Source organism: Mytilus galloprovincialis, chromosome 10, assembly GCF_965363235.1.
Source record: "Mytilus galloprovincialis chromosome 10, xbMytGall1.hap1.1, whole genome shotgun sequence".
NCBI lineage: Eukaryota > Metazoa > Mollusca > Bivalvia > Mytilida > Mytilidae > Mytilus > Mytilus galloprovincialis.
Genome location: NC_134847.1, coordinates 70,535,576 through 70,563,289, shown reverse-complemented (window position 1 = coordinate 70,563,289; position 27,714 = coordinate 70,535,576). Strand labels below are relative to the sequence as shown.

The 27,714-nt window shown below is 30.3% G+C and overlaps 1 protein-coding gene across 1 annotated transcript; it reads right to left on the bottom strand.

The window, feature by feature from the left end:
• On the bottom strand, positions 1-27,644 carry LOC143048267 (uncharacterized). Its single transcript, XM_076221847.1, has 15 exons — positions 27,448-27,644; positions 22,773-22,934; positions 21,924-22,382; positions 20,921-20,957; positions 20,015-20,581; positions 18,768-18,829; positions 14,993-15,032; positions 13,587-13,718; positions 12,922-13,019; positions 11,704-11,790; positions 9,984-10,138; positions 7,835-7,986; positions 6,602-6,729; positions 5,749-5,835; positions 1-4,812 (listed from the first exon to the last, which is right to left on the bottom strand). Exons 1-15 carry the CDS (start codon positions 27,604-27,606, stop codon positions 4,765-4,767), a joined length of 2,373 nt encoding a protein of 790 aa, XP_076077962.1. The 5' UTR covers positions 27,607-27,644; the 3' UTR covers positions 1-4,764.
• Positions 27,645-27,714: the final 70 nt, after the last annotated feature.

The window sequence follows — 27,714 nt, the reverse complement described above, 5'->3', positions numbered from 1 at the left end:
TTTAGTTATAACATCTAGTTTTATTACTGTATAAATAATCTTAATAAAGTAACAAAATTTAAACATTGGTTTTTATACCTATAATAAAGGCAACAACTCTTTCATGCCTTGTATAATTTTTTTTAAACATGACACATATTTCTTAAACTTTCCAAATTCTGTAAACAAAAGTTCCATTTCTGTTTTTTGTGTACATTAACCTCATAACTAACAAACAAAATAATTATTTTTAGGGAAATACACTTTCTTTATAAACTTGAAAAAGTCAAGATTTTTTTAATATGTACACCTACTAAATTACAAATACAAATTTATTAATGCCCCAGAAGTAAAATATCAATCTCAAAATGTTTGCACAAACTTCTGAATAGTTTAGCAACAGATTAGAACAATAAGGAGGTTTGTAACAAACAACAGTGATATTGGAATACAAAGAATTATCCATGTGGACACAAACTCTAAAAAAAAAATATAAAGAAAAAATTAAAATCAAAAATATGTATGTCAAGTATATTTTAGTTTACAAATTTCAAATGTATCTTAAATTGTTCCTTGAAGTATCTTTTTTAAATTATAAAGGTATTTGTGTAAATCTTAGAAGTCAATTACTACCATTAACTATTTTAAATAATTATAAACTTATAAAAATTTAAGAGCTGAGGAATTTCAATACATGATTCTAATAAAATTATAAAACTTCTAACTGTATATATATTTTATAAACTAAATTATTACTGACCTTGTCTATATTGTAATGCACAACTGTATAACACATTCACGGCTTAATCTAAATATCAAATTTCGGATTTTCTGATAAAAATGACATGACAATGAAAAAAATACTATTGTTTCTTTTGTTTTTTTTGACAATTTCAATTATCCTGATTTTGAATCAATTGAATACCTTATCTATTTATAGAGTCAATGATGATGACATAATTGCACAATCAAGTGAATTCAAATAAGCAAAATTGAATACAAAATATGAAAATAAAAGTTTTAAAAAAAGATGATAAAATGTATGTACATTGCAACTTTACAATTGTCATAACATATTATTACTTTTTAAATCAGCAATATCCCAAACTGTATAAATTATAAGTCCATCAAAAAATTGTAAGAGTGCTTTTCTTGTGCAATAACCCTCAGTATTTAAAGCAACTTAAAAAAAACAATTGAAATCTATCAGTAAAAAATTAATGGAAGAAATATATATTAATTTGTTTGGTTTTCATCCTATTATTCATAAACTTATGTTAAGCAATAAACTTACTGTGATAAAACTCAAAAGTTAGAAGCGCAACCCACTTTTTGCCAAAAAAAAATCAATGAGGATAAATTTGTTACAATATTCAGTTTTCTGTGACCTTTCTCTCTAGGTAAAAAATTTTAAAAAATCAATGTGATGTGACCTCTAAGTATAATAGAAATATAAATACCAACCTAGAATTCACATAAATATGATAATGCATGGTGAAAATCATTTAATGGAGTTGAAGCTTGTAAGACATGTATAACCCTGAGAAATCAAACTTTAACTAAAGTGAAAAAATAAACATTTTTTATTCTAATGTTAACATAAAAATAATACAACGTAACAAAAATAATGAATAATGGTTCATTAGTTATGAATCTTAACGGTCTATATGAAAAGCTGACGTTACAAGAGTGCAACAGCACAACAATGAGCAAGCCTTCATAAGGGAGAATCCATTAAAGTTAATGGGGGAGATAAGTCTAACTTTTGCACTAATTGCATTCCCCACATAAAAATTAATGGTCCAGTCCTATTCTGCACAGACCACTGATATATCTTTCTTCATTAGTCTTTCTGGAAATTATAATTAATGTATATTTTGGCAAATAAAGCAACAATTTTTCTCAAACTTTGTGTACAAAGAATGAAATAACTGATAAGTCTGTAACTTCTGAAATTACCCATAGTTCTCTAACCTCTTAAACTGTAACTTGTCACATAACAAAATGAGAAATAAAGACATACATCTATGAATGACTAGATTGTACTAATTGGTTATATAACCTATATCACATTAATAACAGAGGAAATGGACTTTCACTCTAAATGGAATATGGAACTTGTCACTTTTTTATTATTAAAAAAAAAACTATTTTTAGAACTTATAAAAAATTTCTTCATAACTTGGAAAAAATTAAATTTTTAATAAAATTTCAAAATTGTTCTTTTGATTTTGTTTCTAATAGCTTCATTGAAATTCAATAAATGTATCACTGTCATGTGTGTTAAACTATTGTTTTGAAAACTCAATTCAAGTCCATTTCCTTTTTCTTTAAATTTACGACATTGATATTAAAGTAACAAGTAATAAAATTTCAAATCATAAACAAAAAAGTAAATTGAGAGCAATAATATAAAGCACCATAATGAATGTATTCAGGTAAGTAAAAAATATTGCAAACTATTTTTTCATTAAATCAACAACCAGAGAGAAACAAAGGGCTTTGATTTTATTCCTTATGAGGACAACAGCAACAATTACCTAAAAATATTTTACATTTTAATCATGACGTATTCTGCATTTATTACCATTTACTGTAAGCAGATGTAAACGTTATACAGTTAAATCAAACAGTATTTTTACTTAACATTGTATACACACAACATACAAAGCCAAAATATGTACATTTCTATAATGCCTGTGTTACCCTGAAGAAACATCATTTACCGGGATTCTTTAATCAATAACTCCACAATTAAGTATAGCCCATATATTTTATATCTATAACACTGGTTTATTTTATGTACAATATTTATACTGTTAACAAACTGTCATATCAGACAAACTCAGCATTAATAAAAAAAAAAAAAAAAAGGACATAGATATATTTTTTTAATGATAACATGTTAAAATTTCGAATGTGCAAAATTGATAGTACCAACAGCAGTTCAATGGTATGCCCAAATTTTGATGGTTTCCAGCTTACAAAATTTGACTTAATTTGCAAGAAAACCATTTCAATATGTATAATATGAAATATGTTAATGGACTAAATATTTGTATGTGTATGTACTGACCTTTGGTACTGACCTTGGGTAAAAAAAAACTATAAATTGTAAAGTGACCACAGAAGAACAGTACATTACGAATGAGGAATTCACTGCCTATAAAATTTAACAGAAATACCAAAGAAATTTTTCAATCCTTTTTCAACAATTTAACATCAACTACAATTTCCTATCTACATGGTATCTATCTAAGTAAACTACAAATGGAATTATTAATTATGTTGATGGCTTTCTTTTGAGCTGCCTTTTGTAATAAACAACGTCTTATAATATCATAACATGAGGTCTTTTAACAATTTATTGAATGGAGTTTAACAATATTTTGACAAAAATCTCTATCATGTGCTTTATTTAAAGATTTAATATTTATATTAAACAATATGACACTTGTTTTTACAATCAATTAATCTTGATTGTTTACAGTAAAACGAACCATAAATTGTATGTTCCAATATACCTAATAGTTTTCTGTAAACAAGTAATTTGACATTCAGCTTCTTGAATTTATAAATTTTTGAATACTGTATAAAAAACATGACAATAAATTATAAAACAATTGATAAAATATGATTTTACCTATCATGATTATGATTATGTTTATGACAATATTAAATTGAACCATAAATTTAAAGAAGCGGCCTTCAGTCTCGCATTAATACCATGTCTAATGAACCGTGAGACATAATATTTTACAATACCAAAATGAGCAGCATTTACATATAATGGTCATGATTATAAAGCATTATAATAGTAGATTTTACTTTCTTGATATGTTAATGCAATATTTCTTCTCCTAAATATCCTTTTTAGTTATCAACAAGTGACAGAAAAACTTGTACATAGATCTTCAGAAAATTCTTCCCATAATATCTCTGTAAATTAACATCTCAATTAATCAGCAGATTCAAAGAGCCTTTCATTTTGAGATACGATTCACGCCTGTTTGCAGTCATTCCAAATTTTATACAGCTATATTACAAAGAAACAACATATTAACCACATTTTCTGGGAGTTTATTTACAGAGGCAAGAATAAGCTAGTCTAAGAAATAGCACAATTTGAATCCCTATGGATGGTAACCATTTAATGGCAGTGTCTTATCATTCTAGTTTTCTTTATACATTTATAGTGAATTACACTGTATTTACATCCTACTTTACATCTTTATATTATATTTCTTTTACTAACAAACACGTTCACTTTCAACATCATATTTAGCACGAAAAAAATGTCTAAGTATGCATTAAACATACAATGATAAATTACCCATATTTACATTGATTGTAATTTATACATATAATCCCACAACAAATACCCAGCCATTCTTGTTTAACCTTCAAACTTCTTATAAGTTGTTTTTTATACATATAATCCCACAACAAAAACCCAGACATTCTAACTTCTTATTAGCATTATGACCTGTTACTATATTTAACTAATTTTCAGATAAAAAATTCAATCAAATTTCAATTACACAACATATACATTGAAAGAATAACAATGTTTTCAATTTTTTAGATGTAATACCAAAATTATTCATATTGTGGTTTGACACAAAAATACACAGTAGCCTTATTGAATATTTTACAAATAAGGAACTGGTTTCCTGTCTTCTTTGTTAAGCTGATGTGGTTTACTCCTGGTATATCATCTGGTATGAGATCATAGAAATGAGATCATAACTTCAAACTTTATGTCTTTTGTGACCTTGAATTTTATTACATTTCCAATAGCTGAGCTTTGTAAGCACTTATCACAAGTTTGGCCTGAAATGACAGAAAACAAAAACATTTTAACTATTTTGCAAACAGTGTTTAATATGCAATATATGTCAAAGTGACAGCAACCAAATGACACAAAAAAGCAAGAAAGAAAGATCAAGGTCAACATAGGGATTTTACTTTAAAAAAAAAAAGAAAAAATGTCTAAGTTCCTGTGGCTGGCTCTAATTACACTTAGCCAAGAAAAATTGTGAATGACTACCATAGTTCTGCAATCCACACCTATTTTTTTAAAGATTAAATCCAAATATAAGCACTATTCATAAAAGGATCTATCAGGTTAAAAGGTTTCAAATAAAACTTTTCTTGTCATTAAAGTTCAACCCTTCCATTTTCATCTCATAGACCAGTATAACATCAAAAGGTTGAGCAGATAAAAAGTTATTTCAGATAAAAGCATGATATGTTTGAGAACATGAATGCCCCCATTCAAACTGTGCAATTTTCAAAGTTAAAATGGGACATAACTCTATAAGAGTGAATGGTTCCTAGCATTGAGTTTAAACTTCATAACATTTGTATGATACAAACTAAGAGTTAGAGTGTGTAAACAAAAGTAGATCGGACAAAAGGAAGGACAGATGGACGGTCAAGGGTAATCAGTGTTAGGGGCTGTCTTGAACATGTAGTGAGGTGATAGTTTTTTTGCTCCATGTCAAAGGCCTCACTTAACAGATAAATTACAACAATAACTTTCGAGTTTTTTGCAGTGCATGTACTGATTTTGTGTCAGGGATGGATATTCCTTATCATTTATTTTGTGACAGGGATGGATATTCCCTATCATTTATTTTTTGTCAGGGATGGATATTCCCTATCATTTATTTTTTGTCAGGGATGGATATTCCCCATCAATTTTTTTTCTATAACATATCCATTTACCCCAAGTTCACAAAGTAGCAATAAAATCTAGTTACTTACCTTAGAAGTTGGACATGGTACTGTCTCTATAATTATCTCATTATTTCCACTCTGCAGTGGGCAGCATGATAATACAAAGTTAGCTTCCTACAATGTATGGTAAAATAATATTACCCAATCAATTAAAACCCTACTGATAACACATTTTACCTAAAAGAATACATACATGTAATTATGTGTCTTCTTGCTTCTTCTCTGAGTAACTAGTTTGTGACAATGAACCATTTAGAAAAATATCAAAGAGCTAACAAAAATACAAATCATTTTTATAATCCCTAAAATATTTGTATTCTAATAAAATAGTGAAAATATTATAGCCTTCCTTATGCATAAATATTGAAGCAATCAGTTTTCCAAGATTTCATATTGGTGTAGAAAGGTCATTAAAGAAATACATCTTACAAATATATTTACAAAAAATTTTAATATGTTATTAGCATCATGTACTTCTTTTACATAAATCAAATAACCTAAGGTAAGATTTCTGTCTTTCCCAACTTCAAGCAGCCTAAAGTATAAGAAATCCTACTCATTCTAAACTTTATTATGTACCTCTGAGATTTGTTTGCCTTTCACATACATAGGCACTTAGTTACTCACAGTTTGCCATTTACAGCAACATCCACAATACAGTGAAACCTGCTTTAAGAGACCACTTTCCGGGAGAGCAAAAAATGTGGTCTCATAAGACAGGTGCTCTTTAAATACAAGTTCAATCTCTATGAAATGCATTACAGCAGGACCTAAAGTTCATGGTCTTATAACAAATGTTTTTGTTAAAAACATGTGGTCTTTTTCACAGGTTTGACTATTTTCAAAAAGGCTAAATTAAAATATTTTTAAGTAGACTTACCTCAGTAAGAGGAGGTTGTGGGACTCCATTTAATGTAACAGTCTTTACAGCACATGGTCCATAGAGTCGACATTTAATATCCTGAGCAGTTATCCTGGCGTGAGCAACAAATAACAAGTAACCAACTCCTACAAAATATAATGTAATCCTGGCATGAGCAACAAATAACATGTAACCAACTCCTACAAAATATAATGTAATCCTGGCGTGAGCAACAAATAACAAGTAACCAACTCCTACAAAATATAATGTAATCCTGGCATGAGCAACAAATAACAAGTAACCTACTCCTACAAAATATAATGTAATCCTGGCATGAGTAACAAATAACAAGTAACCTACTCCTACAAAATATAATGTAATCCTGGCGTGAGCAACAAATAACAAGTAACCTACTCCTACAAAATATAATGTAATCCTGGCATGAGCAACAAATAACAAGTAACCTACTCCTACAAAATATAATGTAATCCTGGCATGAGCAACAAATAACAAGTAACCAACTCCTACAAAATATAATGTAATCCTGGCATGAGCAACAAATAACAAGTAACCAACTCCTACAAAATATAATGTAATCCTGGCATGAGTAACAAATAACAAGTAACCTACTCCTACAAAATATAATGTAATCCTGGCATGAGCAACAAATAACAAGTAACCAACTCCTACAAAATATAATGTAATCCTGGCATGAGTAACAAATAACAAGTAACCTACTCCTACAAAATATAATGTAATCCTGGCATGAGCAACAAATAACAAGTAACCTACTCCTACAAAATATAATGTAATCCTGGCATGAGCAACAAATAACAAGTAACCAACTCCTACAAAATATAATGTAATCCTGGCATGAGCAACAAATAACAAGTAACCTACTCCTACAAAATATAATCATTTAATCAAACTATTGTACATTTATTTGTATATTAACAAAATATTCTTTCAAACATTTTCACTGTGCAATAATTTGAAATAAACTAACATTTTTTGCATGAAATCATTTACTTTTATAATTGCATTCTTGCAAGAAAATTAGCAGGACTTCCTTATCGTCAAGGAAATCCTTCAATTATTATGATAGATTTCAACCTTATCCTAAATCTTTTCTTCCATCTTCCATTTTGAGAAATAAAACTTTATGAAACCAAAACTTCTACCAAAAAAAAATGCTTTCTATAATTTAACTTGCATTTTACATACTCAGGAAAATGAAACAATTTATCTTACCTGGAGTATTGGTCTGTAGTTCATGTTTAAAGTTAACAACAAACTTTTCTCCATCAGATAGAGGGAAGCACTGAAGGGGGAATAAAGCACTAGTTATTTTGGCTGTGTTGTTGAGGGTAACTTGCACTTGCTTGTCAAATTCTGCTGTCAGCCTGCAAAACATAAACACATACAACATCAATAGGTAACCTAAAACTTGGAAACAATAAATTTTTTTATTATGTTTTTAACTTATTTCTGAATACAGATAATATGGAATACTGAAAATATAAAACATAATTTTTTTTGTATTTTGGGACACTTTTTTCTTTCCTTGTTTATATAAGCAACCATCATGTTGGTAAATGCACTGTGCAGGTTTTTTAATGCCCCACCCACAATAGTAGATGGGCATTATGTTTTCTGGTCTGTGCATCCATTTGTTTCGTCTGTCGGTTCATCCGTTTGTTTGTTCGTCCGTCTGTCTGTCCCGCTTCATGTTTAAACGGATAGTAGCTACCATTTTCATTAAAATTACTTTTTTAATCTATATGCCGGATTTTGTACAAAAAGTAAAATAATTAGGATTAAAACAATTACTGGTTACGTTCAATTGAGCATTTAGAAGCTTTTTAACGTTTAACACCTACATTTATTTATTATCTATAGATAATAATTCCATGTTAAGCCCAACCCTTATTCATATAACCTTTACTCTTCAGTTCCCAATGCGCAATCGCACATTGTGCCTCGAAGGGAAAATGGTCGAACAGGGGAATGTTATCACGGAAATGGTACGCGAATTTACAGTTTCAGCGAGAAAAGAAACAAAAAAGAGGTGCAGACAAGTTATTGCAAATCAAAAATAAAAAACGTCGATGAGATCGGTCATTAAAATCACTAAAAACACCTGCGACGCAGGCAAAGTCAAACAGAAGTAGCCGACGGTTTGCGTGATGTTTACATTTCTTAAATTTTCCAGATCACATGAAAAAAAATCTCAACGTGTTTATAATTGTCAAAAATATGTTTATAAATTTACGGGCAGTAATCTCCCAGCTTAGAAGAAATTAGAAATCAGCTTCCTAAACTTTAGTATTATTCTTGAGGTGTATCCTTCATGGAGGCCCAGATTTAACACACAAACATGTGTATACATTATCAGCATGGTTTGGTCATACAAATGTAATAACAAGTGTATAATATCGTCATTGTTGGAGAATCTTGGGTTGGAATAATATGCCGGTATTTGTTATATTTTTTATTTACATAATTTGATAAATGGCGTCAAATATGTACGTTTAATAAAGAGTAATTATAAAATATGTAAGAAAACAAAAAGCATGTGTTCGTATCTATATATATATATCTTGGTTAGCTCACTCGCTATGTCGGCAAAGTTCGGGAAGTAAACCCGATGCATAATTAACGAGATGAATAGGCACACAACACGATATGAATTATCAATTATTAACACTTCTGTAGTTTATGAAAACATTCTAGCGATCTTATTGATTATATTTAGTACATATCTTTGATTTTAGCAGCTTTAAAACTTGTTCATAATTTTGTCAAAATCGTAGCTACTATCCCTTTAAGTTTTTGGTCAAGGTAGTTTATGATGAAATTGAAGTCAGAACAACTTGAAACTTAGTACACATGTTCCCTATCATATGATCTTTCTAATTTTAATGCCAATTTAATGGTCTACTGAAAATAGAAAATGATAGTGGGAGTGGAGCATCCATGTACTATAGACACATTCTTGTTTTATTGTGTTTTAGTTTTCTGGTATATGGTCTACACAGGGAAAGAGTATTAAAAGGTTTGTGAATACAAAAAAAACGGTTATAAACCCATCACATTATATGCTTGTAACCAGTTTAAACATATAGTATAATTAATTATATCAATTATTCATTTAAGAAACTGGATTATATAATACTCTATAGTTGTACTTAAATTTGTAAGCAAAGTTGTCTGGCATTACCCAAAACTACACAACACTCCAAAAATATTGCATCACAATTTAAAACTCAAGACAACAAAGTTAAAAAGTGATTATAGCTTGACGTCAGAAGTTATTCAGAGATAATTCAGCTAAATAAGTTCAATACCTCTTTTATCTATATGAGATCAATTAAAATCCTTTATTCCAGTAAAATCCTACCTGTTAATATGATCCACTATTATGTCTTCAATTTCAGTTAACCTCATCATTTTGGCATAAGATAAAGCAGTATATCCCGAGCTGTTCTGCTCAGAGAAGTTAGCACCATTTTCTAATAAAAATCTAACAATCTGTTTATGACCTCTCCTCACAGCCTGTAAAACAAGAGATTGTTATATTCTAACATGATTCCTCCTTTTTTATAAGTTAATAAAACCCTTTCAAAAAGTCTTTCATGGAAGAAAAATCATTGAAGAATTACACAAGTTTCAATAGATGATAGATTATTTCCAAAAGTACAAGCATTTTTCAGAAGTACACATGTTATAAATGTTCACTTCTAGTTGTCTTTCTTAGGAGAAACCAACACCAGCAGGGGAAGATATTAACACATCGTAGTTTAGGGTGTTGTTTTTGTGATATTGCTAATAATGATTTTGGAAACTGCCTAAAAAACAAGTGAAACTGCGAGCTACTGCTCACTGATGATACCCCCGCCGCAAGTGGATAATATTAATAGTGTAAAAATATGCAAGTGTTCGGTAAACAGGAAGTTGTCGAGTGATGAATCTGAAAACGCATCACACGGTATAGCTGACTTATAAAAATCCTGAAACCAAATTTCAGAAATCCTTGTATTGTAGTTCCTGAGAAAAATGTGACGAAAATTTTTAACTTGGTTATCATGTGTAAAATCATACAAGTGTTCGGTAAACAGGAAGTAGTCAAGTGATGAATCTGAAAACGCATCACACGGTATAGCTGACTTATATAAATCCTGAAACCAAATTTCAGAAATCCTTGTATTGTAGTTCCTGAGAAAAATGTGACGAAAATTTTCAACTTGGCTATCATGTGTAAAATCATACAAGTGTTCGGTAAACAGGAAGTTGTCGATTGATGAATCTGAAAACGCATCACACGGTATAGCTGACTTATATAAATCCTGAAACCAAATTTCAGAAATCCTTGTATTGTAGTTCCTGAGAAAAATGTGACGAAAATTTTCAACTTGGCTATCATGTGTAAAATCATACAAGTGTTCGGTAAACAGGAAGTTGTCGATTGATGAATCTGAAAACGCATCACACGGTATGGCGGACATATATAAATGTTGATACCAAATTACAGAAAGGGTGGATGTGTAGTTCCTGAGAAAAATATGACGAAAGTTTCATGGGACGGACTGACTGACGGACGGACGGACGGACTGACAGACAGAGGTAAAACAGTATACCCCCCCTTTTTTAAAGCGGGGGTATAAAAAGTTATAAAACTTGGGAACACTTTACAAAATTCAGAGTGAAAACATCTTTTTTCTTCTTTTTTCTAATCTTTTGGAAAAGTATTTAAAGTTAAGACTTCATGATTTTACCTCAAAGGGGCTATATCGAATTAAAACATCTTGAAAAGTTAGCACAAAGGTACATTTCTGAATATATCAAATTCAAATTTGTGTCAAATTTAAATTTGTGTCAAATTTTTAAGGAGAGATGTCTTTTGTATCATTTCTCTTCAATAACTCTTTGGACACATGTACATCTCAAAGGATTACACATCATAACAAACACTGATCTAGGGTAAAAGTCATAAAACTTTGCTCAGTGCTCGGAGCACAAAGATCATGTTTGAAACATGAAATCCAGCATTTTGATTGGTTGATTTTGGAGTATAAGTACAAGAAACTGACTCGAAAGTTTTATGGGCCTATAAATGTTACCTTCATGAGAGCAGTTTCTCCTGTGTTCTGCACAAGGTTTATGTTAGCTCCTAATTCAACCATCAGTGCAACTGTACAAATGTGGGCCTGTAAATACAAATAGATTTGTCAATCTTTGTATAATAAGTTTTATTTCTTATGCAGCAAAAAATCCGGCAATCTGTTTTGAGTGTAAATAACACCCCATCCTTCTTAACCCTGGGATATATAAAATTTTGCCCAAAATTCCAAAAAAGCTGAATGGCATTGGCTATACCTTATCATAGTTATTTATCATCTATGTCTGATGACAACAGCAAGTATTGTAAGATGTAATAATATTCAGGATTTTATGCTGAGAAATTAATTTGTATAAAAACAATAAAACAGTAGGATTCTGTGAGATTGTAACTGTTCTCTAATTACTATGCACATATTGATTAATTTAGTAATTGTAGATATTATGCAATGTATCAGATCCCATTCTACTACCAAAAAAGGAAATTTATCAAAAATCTGATATGAACCCACACAAACTAAAAAATATGAATATCAATTAATTTCATTAAATTTCTGTCCAAATTTTAATAATGAATTGGGTATGGGATTTCATTTATAATTGAAGAACATGGTTACAGATCTAAATGTGGGGGTAGATTTATTCTTCAATAATACCACAGATTCAGTTCATTGTTTGGTGTTTTTCTTTCTATTTGCTGTTAATATTTGTTAACAAGTTCAATAAATGTGTACAATATAGTGAGTTAAAAGAATGGCTATTAATGATTCTCTATTTACTATACAGATGGATTCTATTGTAAGGCCCATCTTAATGTTATAGATGCTTATCTATTAATGTCATAGGAGTAATACTAAATGTTTGATTTGGCCTATCTCAAACTAATCAATCTTTCTACTTTAACAAGAATTGGGAATTAAAAACAGTAAATATTGTCTTATACATGTTATACTTGTAAGTACTATAAATACTGTGGAATCTCTATTATTTGTGGGATACAAATTTGTGAGGGTACAGGTGAAACACAATTTGATTGTTTATAGCAGTCATATTTTCCTTAAATTTGTATGTAGACACAAAAAAAATTACCTGTGAAAATACAATTTTTATTAATCCATGAAAATTGGCACACACAAAAAAAGATGAATCCACATTATTTCAAATTTTATTTCAAGATATCTAAAAACTTGTGCTAACAGAAAGGTAGTATTAAATCTTACATGTTCACAAGCTAACATTAGGGACGTAGTACCATTCTTCATCTGAGCATTCACATTAGCTTTGTTATTTACAAGTAACTCTACAATATCATCATAACCTGAAAAATATCATAACGAATATCTTGTTCAGCTCAGTATGAAAATATTAAATGATTACAAATGAGACATCTAGCTACCAAAAACAAATGATTTACCATAGTTGTTTGAAAACTGAAGGTATGTTGTTCTTAAAAGAAGCTTTATTTAATATAATGTCCTGTTTTAATTACAGTTGTTAAAAAGTCATTATATCGGCACTAATACAGCATCAATCAATACTGACAACTGATTTTAATATTTTCACTGTTTTCATTTAAGTGAATAACGTCAGAATGTTTCATATTTGATGAATAAAAGCACTGTTCTTTTCATATTATGGCTTTGTTTTATCATATCATGGTTCTACTATATCATTTACATCTCTCAAATCACTTACATTTTTTTCTTCTTCTTAATCAGTGCATTTCAAAATCTCTGTATTCGAAAAGTGTTCACTGATTTTGAAGTATTTCAGCTAAATATTCAGATTTTTGTGTCAAAATGTTAGGTTTTTCACTTCTGCTTAATTTTCAAATAATTCTTGTCACTTCTGCTTAATTTTCAAATAATTCTATCAGAAATTTTACCATTTTGAGCGGAGTACATCAGTAATGTAATTCCCATATCGTCAGCATCTTCTACCCCAAACTTCTTACTACTGTCCAGTGCTCGTCGAACCAAATCATAATCTCCTTCCATCACAGCCTGGCGGAATTTATCTGCAAGAAAAGCAACATTTTTAATCATATTTATAACCAAGAAAAGAATATCTGCCCATTCTTCTACTTAAACCAACAAAAGACAACTTTAAACCAGTGAATGAAATTTCATGAACCTCAAAGATTGGATAAATTATAAGATCATGCATTACCTATTTTAGCATCTTTAGTTGTTAATCAAATACAATTACAGATTGCAGAGCAAAACAAGAGAGTTTGTAAATTTTTAAACAAGGTTGAGACATTTACAATTCCTTCTTTATTGTATTTGTTGGGACATAGAAAAATAATGGTAGTAATTTTATCATGTTTATTAAAAATCATAGTATAGAATATACATGTATTCAGTTTTGGACATCCAAATGAAACTTTTAAAAACGGAAGTATAGATTACTATTTTACCAAAACAATTTATTCATATGGCATTTCTGAAGCGCTGTCAGAGAAAATTGAAGGAATATTTAATGAAAAAAACCATTAAAGGCACTTCAAAATCTTAACAAGGGTTGGTGCTAAATATGCTTTTATATATATTAAAGTAAAACTGAAAGTAATATTCTTAATTGCCTATGTACATTATACAGGTGGTTATCCCATTTCCAAAGTGCATTTAAATTTATTTGGTATCATTCATGTATGTTTTAATGGAACAGCCCTAGATATACAGTTATTTGTTGGTAACTTCAGCTCTTACAATCTGCTTTTTGGGTTGTTTTTTTTACACAATCGCATGTTACACCATATTACACATTACATAACAACAAAAAAGATTTTCTTATAACCCTTATCGATCATTCGAGTCAATAAGGGCATTGTCACTTCCTGTTTTATAAATTGATCAAATTGATTTTTATTGTATTCAATTAAAATTATACATGAGTGTGTTGTCATTTTACCCTCTAATTTTGTTCACTATGATCCTATTTGTACCCCCTTTTTCAATGTTTATAAAAATGATTTCTCAGTGCCCATGGACAACATTGACTGGATTTTTTTAAAAACCTTGATTTGTAAATTCTTAACATCATACAATCAGAATTTCATTAAAATAAATAAAGTGGATTAATTTCACACAGTTACAATGCCATATATAGCAGGGGTGGATCCATCTATTTTCAAAAGGAGGGTTCCCAACCAAGGATAAAGTTGGGGTTCCAACCATTAAGCATGATAAGTCCTAATTCAAATGCATTGATCGTCCAAAAATTAAGGGGGGTTCCAACTGTATAAAAGATATATATGATTTATTTCTGTACTTATGATTAAGTACAAACCATCTGATATTGCTGTTCCATCTGTTGTCTTTTCACACACCTGTAAAAAATGTAAGATAAACAAATTAAAACAAATTTTAATAATATAGATTTTTTTAAACATGCATGCCTGTAACATACTGTAACATATGTCACCAACAAACTTGTGCAAATATTCTTGGTAAAGTACAAGAAATTTATATTTTCAAAATTTAAGTGTTTTTTTTCTGCTTATATTACAATGAACTATTGATTTCATGATTTCCCCAGCCCCTTAGTTTATTGTTTGACTTTGACTCACAAGCATATATACGTTATAAACCATCTTGCAATCTAACATGAATTTTTAATCTTAAAGTATAATAAAGATGGTTACATTCTATAATTAAAGCCATAAAAAGAGGACAGTTACCTTCCCTCCCCTTTACACCAAGTTCTTCCACTGAGAAGTTTGAACTTCTATCAATGAAAAGTTTTTACAATATCAAATACACAAGCTACTTTAATTTCATATCCTATATACATGCCCATGATGGCCTCAGAGTTTGATAATGATATTTTGACAAAGATTAATAAATTCAAGCTCCTATGCTTTATATGTATATCATACAAAATATAACTTGGGTTCTCTGCAAATAATTGGTCAGAAACTATGGTTATGTACATAACATTGAGATAAATATTTAATTTTCTAATTTTTCATGGAATTTATATATATTTCCCATAGATTTACAATTGCACCCACATATCACATTTTATTACTTGAGACTGCCATATCTAATTGATACTTATTGAACAAAACAAATAATCTCAAAGATCAAAAGCTTGCCTTAATGCCAAATATTTCATAAAATACAGCAAATTACAATTTATTTTTTAATGTTTGAAAGTCAATCCTCTTAGCTGATCAATTAAACGTTCATATTTTTGAGACTACAATATTGATGTAGCTGCAGGGGGGCTTTCCAAATCATTTTGTACCATTCCATTGACCTTTTTGACCTGGAGGCAATATTGATTAACCTGTCTGATGTTTTCGTCAATTACAAGTTAGAAATTACATCTGATAAGCCACTGCTACATGATTATTGACCAACATTAGATGTTAACAGTACAATATCGATCGGCTACTTAAGCACTATTCAAACTTTATGCACCTGGTAACAAAATACGGCTTTCAAAAACAATTTCTTGAGATTATTCATTGATTCTGCAATTCTCAAGACTCTTAAATCATTTGTCAAAAACTCTTTGATTTTTTTCTCAAACATATGTCAAACCTGTAAAGATTTGATATTGATGAACTCAATTTTATTACTGAATGACATTTAACGGAAATACCAAGACCCCCATTACCCATGATAAAATCAGCCTACTATTGAAACCTTTCACATTTATCTTTGTTTCAGAATAAGCCTTGTTCTATGTAGATTGATTTTTGCCCTATGTGTAGTAAAACCCCCGTTATATAAGAGTACAATCAGGAAGGAAGAAGTATTGATTTTTTACTCCAGTCTGCTGATCAATGTCTGCGGGAGACCTTTTCAATCAATTTTCTATACAACTGCAGAATTGCACAATTACAAAGAGGGTTTTAAAGGGGGTTTTCAACATCATTCTTTATTCCATCTGTCAATCATCCATAATTTAAAGGGTAATGGCCATGGGGTAGACTTGCTAGGCATCTCACAAGTTTTCCCAATCATCTGGAAGATGAAATTCTTTTAATATAATAATTGGGGAGGGGGGAATGACCATAAGATATCCTATTTTTGGGCCTCAGCCTTTTTTTTAAATATTAGTATGGACCCCCTTTTGGCTGAACTGCTTGAAATGCTTCTATTTGTTTTCACATGTTATCCTTTTCCGATGTTTATATATTTATAAAATGTATGCCTTATGTATTGATTGCTGTGAATATGACCCCAAGAAGTATTTTCCAATAATGTACAATATATTGTTCTCTATTTGGTAAGAATCCATTTTTCTATGCACATATGTGTACATGTCTCCTTGTATACAATTATCAATTAGTAAGAATGCCTTCTCAGAATATCTCAACTTAATCAATAGTTTTTATATAAGTCTAGAAAACAGCCAACCAGAAAATTTAATTGGTATTTGATCATCAAGGATTGTCTATAGACATATAAATGTTATATATATATTCAGTATGCGGAATTAAACATAACGTAAATCAAGCTTAAACAGGAAGTATATAGAAAGTACAATAGGCCTAGTTCTACGTTAGTTCAATAATGTCAGCACATATATATAACTCATCTGAGTGTGTAATTCTCTCTAGATCTGATACTGACTAGAACTTGTCTTCTGTAAAACCACAGAATATCTATATGTCTAAGGCTGATATAGTTACTATTGTATCACCATTGTACAAGTTGTATTATGTTATAAAACAGAAATACACAAATAAAAGATTTATTGAAAGCAATACACAGCATTTATAAAGCAAGTTTTCCTAGTTAATTTTACACTTGTCCTCATAAACAAATAAGGACTTTAACTGTGCCAGGCAGTGAAATACTGTATATATTCTGAAACTCCTAATTGATTAACTGTTGTGTGATTAAGGTTCAGTGACAAATATTTCATGACAGAATTGTGTAAGATTTGTTGTGCAATTCTTTCTGACTTCAAATTCCAGGAAAATGATAACAGGTCCGGATAATGATATTATTTATAATTATACAAATTGAGAACCATCTTGATATTTTATAAAGAATTCATATCATGGTAATTCTACAGAAAAATGTATTTTATTGGATTACAAAATCATTGACGCAATAAGGCGAAAATACCTATCTGATATAGGTCAAAGATATAAGAATATAGATTTAGGTCAATATTCTCTAGACCAATGACCTATATTCATACAAATCAATAAACCAATAAAAGTCATTCAATCTTCTCTAATCAGCAATAATGAATGATGTAGCTTTTCCATAATGCCTAATTCTATGTCGTCAACATCTCTTTATTTGGCAAATAATGTGTGCACAAAAAAATGTTATTCAAAATGATCAAATTATTTTTTTCCCCCTTCAAAATGAAAATTTATGTATTAAAACATGTTAACAGACTAGATTTATTAATGATAAGAAAAAATTATATATGTTGATTCCATGCAGTATAATTTTCTCATACATTTCATACAAAAGTTTAACATTTAACTGATGGAAAAATGTCACAATTCATTAATTTTATGTACATCCTGGTAACAAAATTCTAATAAAGATTTTTCACATATTCTTTTAAAGTACATTTTGTATATTCAGGAAAGTATATAATTTTGTAAAAATCACAACTGTCTTAAAGATTTATTGACATATATATATTCAAATTAAAATGAAGTGATAGCTCTAACTATTAATGTCCAGCATATTTCCATAGCAATCTTAAAGGGCTCTAGCCTTCAGTAATGTTATGTACTTGAAATGTCTTTCTTCAAACACAATATATGTATATAGGAAGATGTGGTATGAGTGCCAAAAAGACAACTCTCCATCCAAGCAACAATTTATATAAAAGTAAACCATTAAAGGTCAAGGTATTGCCTTCGACACAGAGCCTTGGCTCACACCAAACAGCAAGCTATAAAGGGCCCAAAAAAACCTAGTGTATAACCATTTAAACGGGAAAACCAAAATGTCCCGGTTTGGCTTACATGTTCCTTCTTACTTTAGATTTCTGACTTACTGCTTTCCCTTACACCCCTCAAACTTTAATTTAATAAATAGATATCTTTAATGTAGTTAATACATGTGAGTGTACATACCTGTTCCTGGTCCAACTGGTCTAAATCCACATCATCAAGCTCAATATCAAAACTATCAGCACCTGAAAAGTTAAAACACATGCGTACAATTGTCTAAATCCACATCATCAAGCTCAATATCATAACTGGTCCGAGTACACAGTTATCGTCCTTTGATTTTCGTTGTCCACAAATATAGTCGTTAGTGTGATTCTGTGAACATTGTGTTACTTGCCAATTTTTTTTTATACCCCTTCCAAATTTATTTCTCCGTGTTTTATGCCTCATATAGCAAGAAGGGGGTTGAAATGACACTGTAAAAACATTTGGGTAACAAATATTAATGTAAAGTAGTGATTAAGTCCAGCTGAAAAAGGTCAAAAATTAGCACTTCGGAAGCTGTCAAAAGATTTCAAGACCCCCCTTAACATAAAATTGTCCATATTTTGCGTTAGAGCTGATGAAGTTTTCTATAATTTTGATATAATTTGTCCCAAAAGTAGTACAACACACTGTAAAAATATTGAGAAAGCGCAGGTGGGATTTTTTTAATTTTTATTTATTGTCTAAAAGAAATGCACTACGAAATAACTGTGTACTCGGACCAACTATCAGCACCTGAAAAGTTATAAACACATGCATACATGTACAATATAAACTTGTTTCTAATCCACATCATCAAGCTCAATATCCAAACTATCAGCACCTGAAAAGTTTTAAACACATGCATACAATATATACTTGTTTTTAAAAGTCTTCAATTCATTACTACATGTTGTACATGTATGTGACTAGTTTTTGTAATGTGCCGTTATATATATTCTATACAGAATGTTCTCTCATTGAATCTTTTAAAGACCCACAAAAAGCAATTTCGACAGAAACTGCAATTCAAGATGAAATCATATAAATTTCTTTTTTGTTTTGTGTCAAATTAAGATAATTCCCCCATGTTTAATACAGTAATACTTTTTTATAAGATCAATGAGAAAGGCCAGGGTGAATTTAAAATGTGTTCTGTAACCTTTGGAACCATGTCCAGGCTCCACAGCTATAATAGGTAATAAATCAAACAACTTTTTATAGTAACTTTGTTGCATTAACTTGCATGTTTGTTTCAGTTATCATGCAGAATTTTTATAATATTAGTTTATCTGATTGTTGAACGAATTACATGCATGACATGTATTGATTAGAATTTGACATTAAACCATTCAATTTTTTGTCCAATTAAGATGGTGCAATCATGTGGCAATATTAGTTCTTACCTCTTTCTTGTGCTTTAGTAGTCTCTGGTAGAAATGGTAAAATAGATCCACTAAGAATATCATCTAACGGTGCTGTGAATAATTCTACTATAGGTTTCCTCCACAGTTTGTGTTTGTCTGAAGAATCACTACACATACTTTTACAACTACCAAGTCCACTGTCCACAGAATCTTTTCGCTGTTGTTTACATGGCCGTTCACTCATTTCACTAAGAGTATTTAAATCAGAACTATATTTACGTTTCGTGCTGGATGTCTCTGAGAACTCATCAACTAATTTATCTGTGAAACTGTCTAATGAACTGGAACATGGCGATTCTACAGAAATTTTTCTCGGTGGGGTACTCTCCCCTGATAAATAAGACTTAAGCGGACTGGCTGGGTTGTCAATTTCTTTTTTAATATTTTCAACTGGATCTTTCTTACTTTTGGATGATAAACCTGTAATTGTGTGTTTCTTATTTTTGTCCTCTGTTTTATGAACAGTCCTTGATTTCACACTAGTATACTTGTCACTTTTATGTTTGTCTGATCTGTGATGAGATGAAGAACTATTTCTTTCTGTTTCTGAAAATAATACAAAGTTATCATACACCTCGATTCAATGTTAATGTAAACATTTTAAAGAAATAACATGTAAATTTAAGTATTTTAAAAGGTAAACTAAAGGGGAATATCAAGCTCTGGATAATAACTACAAATTATATATATATGCATAAAGTAAAACAATTTACAACAATTAAATATTCCATACTTCTAGCGTTGAGTTATCTTCTTATATAAGTTTTTCATTTTGCGTTTCAATAAAGACTATCAAAAAGATATAAAAAAAATTGTGTCTTTGAAGGTTATAAGTTAACATTTTTTGGTTAAGGACGATCGTGAAATGGTAATTATAAAACTTACTGTTTTGTGAATTGTCTGTAACAGATATCAGGTTGATCTACAAAATATAAATATTATATCATATATATACATGAACACTTTTCTTAATCAATATAAATATAGATATCTACGACATAGCTAAACATATAAACATACAAACTGTATTATTTCTATGAATACTATTGGTCAATTGCATTGGGGGTCTATTAAAGACTTTTACAACTGATAATCATTAATGATAATAATCAAATGTATGATGTTTCAACAACAATTAATTGCCTAATACATTGACTTATAACTGACAACAACTGTATGTATAGTAAGTCAATGATACAACAGGAGTGTGCAAGTGGAGGGCAGGGGACTTTTTGAAGTTGGGAAAGAGCACTTCTCAATTTTTGTTGGTCTACAGTGTGTATCCATCTGGCACATTCTTGGCTTTGTGTATTTCAACATGAAACATTTATATATTCTTATATCATTATATTGCATTCAGAGAACAGTGATTCTTATATTCTTTTGCTTTATGATTTGTAAAATGTGTGTTGTGTCTTTTTGTGACAAAAATAAGAAACACCATATATATATACCTTTCTATCCAGAAATTTCAGTGTGAATCATACTTAACCAACAGCATTGACGGGGAAAATTAATGAAACTATTTTTTTTATATAAAACTTATCCAAGCATCATTTTATTTTTGTTATGCTTGAGCACCCTAATCAATATATTGGATGTCAAAATAAAAATATGTTGTTTATTACATTAAAGTAAGTAAAAAAGAGCCAAAGAATTCGCCCAGATTAAAAAATCTTGACCAATAGTTTACAGGCATTTACCAAAAAGATGGCAGCAGACTCTAAAACTGCAAATTAAATACAAGTATTAGTATTGATAATAAAAATTCAGGAAAATAATTCTGTGATTACATATATCACAAAATGAACTATTTTTTGTTAGAAAATATATTGGTTATTGTTAGTTTACCAATCACATTTCATAATGAACATCCACAGCTACTGACCTTTAAAGTTTTATGCCACACATCATGAACATCAATTCCTTTATCATCTGTGTAATCATCAGACGAGGAGCAGCTAAAAGCCTCCATGTCGTTTCCTTCTGGTTCTTTTTTTATCGCGTACTTTTTACTTTTAGTGTTACGGTTTCTATTTCTAACAGAACTGTGTTTTTTCTTATTGCTTTCTTTAAAAGAGTTTTCCTTAGAAACACTTTTATTCCTCTTAGAACTTGATTTTCTTTCATTTCCAAAAGAAATGTCATTTGTTTCTTTAGTTTTGCTTTCTTGTCTTGGTCCACGACCACCACCTTTAACCCTTGAATACATGTCTGTGTCAAACAAATTGACCCGTCCCTCTTCTAAGTCTCTCCAGAAAGTATCTTTAAGACCTCCCTGTGATTCAGTTAGCGGGCCATCTTGTGAAGAATCATCTTCTGAAATAACTGTACCTTCCATCATTGCCTACAAAAAATTTCATAAAAACAATTACATTTTTATACATACATTTGTACTATTATTTTGTTCAACATTTAATTACATTGAATTGTTTAATACAAAATACGCTGAGTTAAATAGGCTACCATTCTTTTATTTATTTGGTGAATTTATAAGCTACAATTGTAAAAGGCTAACATACAGTTTATATTTTTTTTTTTTTTTTAAAAAAAAGACACATAGCCATTCTCATCTAAATGATGTGAGAATATTTGAGATCATACCAAATTTCAAATAAGTAGATGGTTCTATTTGTCTTTCGACCCTATACCCCAAAAAGGACACCTAGCCATTCTCCTCTAAATAACATGGGAATATTTGAGATCATACCAAATTTTAAGTAAGTATAAGGATTACCTTTCTCTTCTGTCGTTCCTCTGCTCTCTTCTTCTGCATTTCTCTCTTCTTTAAGTTGAAGGCTTCCACAACATCTAGACAACTCTGTAGGTTCTCTATCGGTTCCCATGTGTCGTCCATTGGACCATATCCCTTCCATCGGACTTTGTACTGAATCACACCCTGTTAATATATAGTCAGATGCAATATTGAACTCAAAGACAATCAAAAGAGTAAATACACTATACACATTTCTTTTTCATTCTTTTCAGTTTATCATGTTGATAGACTCACTATTTTGCAGGGAAAATGTACATTTATTTACATGTATATATATATAGCTTTATTTATTTTACATCAAGACAAACTCAAAATAGGTATGTTTATAGAGTTTTTTCAAGAAGAATAGTAAACAAGTCCAAGTATGATGAGTGTAGGAAGGAATTGGTTTTTACTTTGCCATGAACATGAAGTGTTTTACCTTCAATCTAAGCGGGGACCTGAAAATTTGTCTCAATTCACAATAAAATCGTAAAATGAAAGTGAGTATTTTTTAAATTCAAATTCAATCAGCTCAAAATAAGTTCTGAAACAGTCCCTCTGTTAGTAGTGACATTTATTGACAGGTCAAGTACAGGTCATCAATTATGTGTCAATTATTACATAACATTACATACCTGTAAAACCAATACCTTTATCCTGGGTTTAAATGTTTAGTTTAATTGTTTAAATCTAATCTTTATTTATTTTTGGTTATTTAATAAAGTTATACATGTACATGACTACATGTATGCATTTTCAAAGCATATTTTTGCTATAAAAAGTAATAAATTAATACACATGATTTTGTATTGTAAATTTGCAAGAACCATATATATGCATTGGTCTCTTTTGGTTTCATTGATCAATTTACATATTACGTACAGAATTAAAATTGTCTTTTTTGCTTTCTACATTGTAACTGGGTATAAGCTTATAACAATCATACTTTTTATCTTAACTCAAGTATTACATTACATCTACTTGACAAAATATATATAAATTTTCAGTATTAGTCTAGTATAACCCTAGGTTATCCAACGGAGAATGTCAGTCACAGAGTTGTCACATGTAGACTGATAGATATATATATATAAATATCTAGGCCTCATGGGTAAAAAATAACATTAATGTCATAGTAATTTGTCCTCTTAAAATCACCATGCCAGTACACATAGTTTTTAATTAGAGATTATAATACATGTATACACATTTGTACATGTACATGATGTAAATGTAGGTGTATGCATGTCAATTGGATGTACAGTACATGTCTAGTATACTCTCAGTCTGTGCTTATAGCTCTAATGTTCTTTTGTAAATATGTTGACTAGAAAAGATTGGACGAAAGTCAAAATTCCAAGCCAGAAAGTGTATTGAACTCTTCCTTATTATGATGCTAATATTAGATCCACATCAAATATTGAGGTCAGTCACTGATCTGCTGATTGACCATTCAGCTAGATAAAATGAACTTTCCCTATGTCCTATAAAGGACAAATTATTGGATTTTTACACTGGTACCTTTTCATCATGATCACTCAACTGGTTAAACCTACAGTAAAATCAGTATTAGGAAACCAATTCAATTATTGAGTTTCCTAGTAACCTTACATCTGTATGTAGGATAACCTTAGTAAAAGGTAAACAATAATTGAATTTGCAATCTGCCTTCTTTTGATGATTTATAATATTTATTTATAACTGGAGTCTGGAGAGCCCATGTCCACCCAAATGAGCCCTGTACTGGAATGATATAAATATCTTCGCCCACACAGGAGGGTCAGCGACCTTCCACCTCATATAGTTTTCACACCTGGTAGGATTACACACTTTTACCTAGATATATATATGTAGTTTACAGTAGAGATTTACATGAATGGCGCATTACCTGTCCTTAACGGTATATTTATTCTTAGTCACTCTGCACAAAGACCTTTAAATTTTTTAGGGTTAGGCTGACAAGTTGTGGTATAATTGGCGTCAGATATCAACATTTAATGAAATACAATATTATTGTCTGATAATATGAAGTGGACAGTGTTTTTACTTGGGATGGTTAAAAGAATGACCTCAGCTTTAATGGAAAAGTTAACTTTCATTAAAAAAATCAAACCAAATCAGAAAACACAAATTCCCACAAGAAAAGAATGTTTAAAATGTATAGTTATTTTGTGTAGAAATTTCATTCCTTGCTCCACTATTTGTATTAAACTTATAAAAATATGTTAAAAAGAATATTTTTCTATATTATTTATCACAGTACTCCTCCTACAACAGTGACTGTACATGTATTCTAATATTAAATTTGCAGATATATTTTTTTAAATACCTACATGTAACTTGAATCTCAAATATACCACAAATATTTCTATGGTTTCCCAAGGTAACATAGATTTCACATACAAAATTTGTTAAAATGGGAGAATAGGGGTCGCTCTGTTCACTTACACATGTACATGGCTTGCCCAGCTTGGGTATAGTCCCTAACTCAAACCAAATACATAATTAATTAGACTTAGTATTTGTTGCTTCTCTACATAACCCATTGATCAAATTTCCCTGCAGTTAGTATCTATAGCTATGACAATTTTATAAGATGTAAACCAAATGGGATTATTCATATTTTAGACAAAAAGATCTGACAGTACACAATTTTTACATTATGGTTTTAACAGGAAATGAAGATTTTACTTCCACCTGTATTTTAGTCCATCTGATGAGTTAAGCCTTTTTTAACAGATTTTTATAGTTCGTTCTTATGTTGTACTGTTACACCACTGTCCCAGGTTAGGGGAGGGTTGGGATCCCGCTAACATGTTTAACCCGACACATTATTTATGTACGTGCCTGTCCCAAGTCAGGATCCTGTAATTCAGTGGTTGTCGTTTGTTTATGTGTTACATATTTGTTTTTCATTCATTTTTTTATATAAATAAGGCCGTTAGTTTTCTCGTTTATTTGTTTTACATTGTCATTTCGGGGCCTATTATAGCTGACTATGCAGTATGGGCTTTGCTCATTGTTGAAGGCCGTACAGTGACCTATAGTTGTTAATTTCTGTGTCACTTTGGTCTCTTGTGGAGAGTTGTCTCATGATCACCATCAATCATACCACATCTTCTTTTTTGTATTTAGACCCATTTACAATACATAAATTACTACTCGTTGTTATAGCACCTCTGTGTGGTTGCATCCCATCGATAAATTATCCCGTACCATGGGCACTCCTGTGAATACCTATAGCTAGTAGTCTACTTGTGGATCCCTTTATATAAGCAGATACCCCCTGCATAAAACTTGTCTTCCCCATATATCCCAAAATACAGATATTTCACTGTTCATATATATCGCCTTTCCCATATTTATTTTTAATACCAGATACATGTAGGTTTGAAATTTGTAGAGTTAACATGAAATTGCCAAATTGTGATATCTAAGTAAATAAAATCGATATTTGACTAATTAATTTGATGATTTTTTGCAATTGTTTCAGGATTTTTTTCTTATAAATCTTGTAATTTTTATCACAGCCAGCCTTCATTCTAGTACATGGTAGAATGTGTTAGGATCAATTGTTTCCCTTTTGTCAACATCACAGCAAATCAAATTGAAAAGCCTGAAATAGCTCTGACATTAGACTGCATGTGTTTAAATATAGATTCTACCACTGCATGGAGTGTGATACGATATTTATTCACTAGTCGAGTGTGATACGATATTTATCCACTAGTCGAGTGTGATACAATATTTATCCACTAGTCGAGTGTGATACGATATTTATCCACTAGTTCAGTTTTCTAATTTTAAATGTGAGGCTAATGGAGGGTTGATAATATAAATATTTAACTGTCTCGAGTGGATAAATATATTATTGCACGAGATTTGGTGGTGAAATCTCTTTCTCTATAAGGATTTCAAGACAATATGCAAACAATCTGAATCCTTCTGTTTTGAGAAACCTGCAAAAATATGTGTTCTTTCTACGAGACGACACACACGTCATCAGACATGGTCACCTTTACTCATGATGTCACAATAGGAATTTCAGAGAAAAGTAAGACGTCATAATCGAATTTTGTACACTGAAGAAGTGAGATCAAACAAACCACATGTTGATTAAATAAAAATAATCAGCAGGTCAAAAAGGATAAATCGAGTAAGAATTAGAGAGATAGGATCACACAACATCTCAAAATTTTGCATGATATTGGCAAGCTCTGAAAGATAAAAGTTTGACCTTTTGAGGTGAGAAGTTACAGACCAGTCTAAGACAACATGTGTAAATTTTATTCACATAATAATGATGTTTATAAACAACGTTGTGTTCCAATCTTGTTTTGATTCCTAGTTTAGTTACAAGTATAATCTTTCGTTATTGATAATCGTGTTATGATACGTCAATGTTCTAGTCTGACCCAATGAACCATTTTTCTAGGGCACCTGTCAAAACACTAATGTAGTCTTCTTTGTTTGTATTTTTAAAAGTGGTTTCTTAAAAGCATATCTTTATTTTGACTTTCTTAAAAACATCAGTGCAATGAATTTACAGTAATTATTTGTAACATTTAATGCATGGATCAATTACATTAATGTCTGAACAGCTTGCATTTTGACTGATAATGAAATGTAGGACGAGTTTTTCAACAAAACTTACATGCACTTTTGAAGTTCCAACTATGCGTTCAACTTCGTACAAATCATCTGCAGGTTCTTCTGATTTATTTTCTTCTTTTATATTCACAGCGGCTCCAGTAATATTCTCTGGTTCCATCTTCTTCTCCATTTCATCCGTCACTCCTTCTGGATCCGCCATGTTTTCATTCACACATCTCAAGTTGACATTTGTGGACTATACCATTCAAGGGGATGTTTTAATTTATAAGGCCACGTCTTACATTTTAATAACATTTGATGATTATTA

Bases quoted from the DNA above. Each gene is read 5' to 3' on its own strand.
- LOC143048267 (XM_076221847.1), bottom strand. From the start codon at position 27,606: ATGGCGGATCCAGAAGGAGTGACGGATGAAATGGAGAAGAAGATGGAA. The intron at 10,139-11,703 runs GTAACATTTATA...CTTGTTTTACAG, and splicing joins GAGAAACTGCTCTCATGAAG to GCTGTGAGGAGAGGTCATAA. The intron at 6,730-7,834 runs GTAAGATAAATT...TATATTTTGTAG, and splicing joins ACTACAGACCAATACTCCAG to GAGTTGGTTACTTGTTATTT.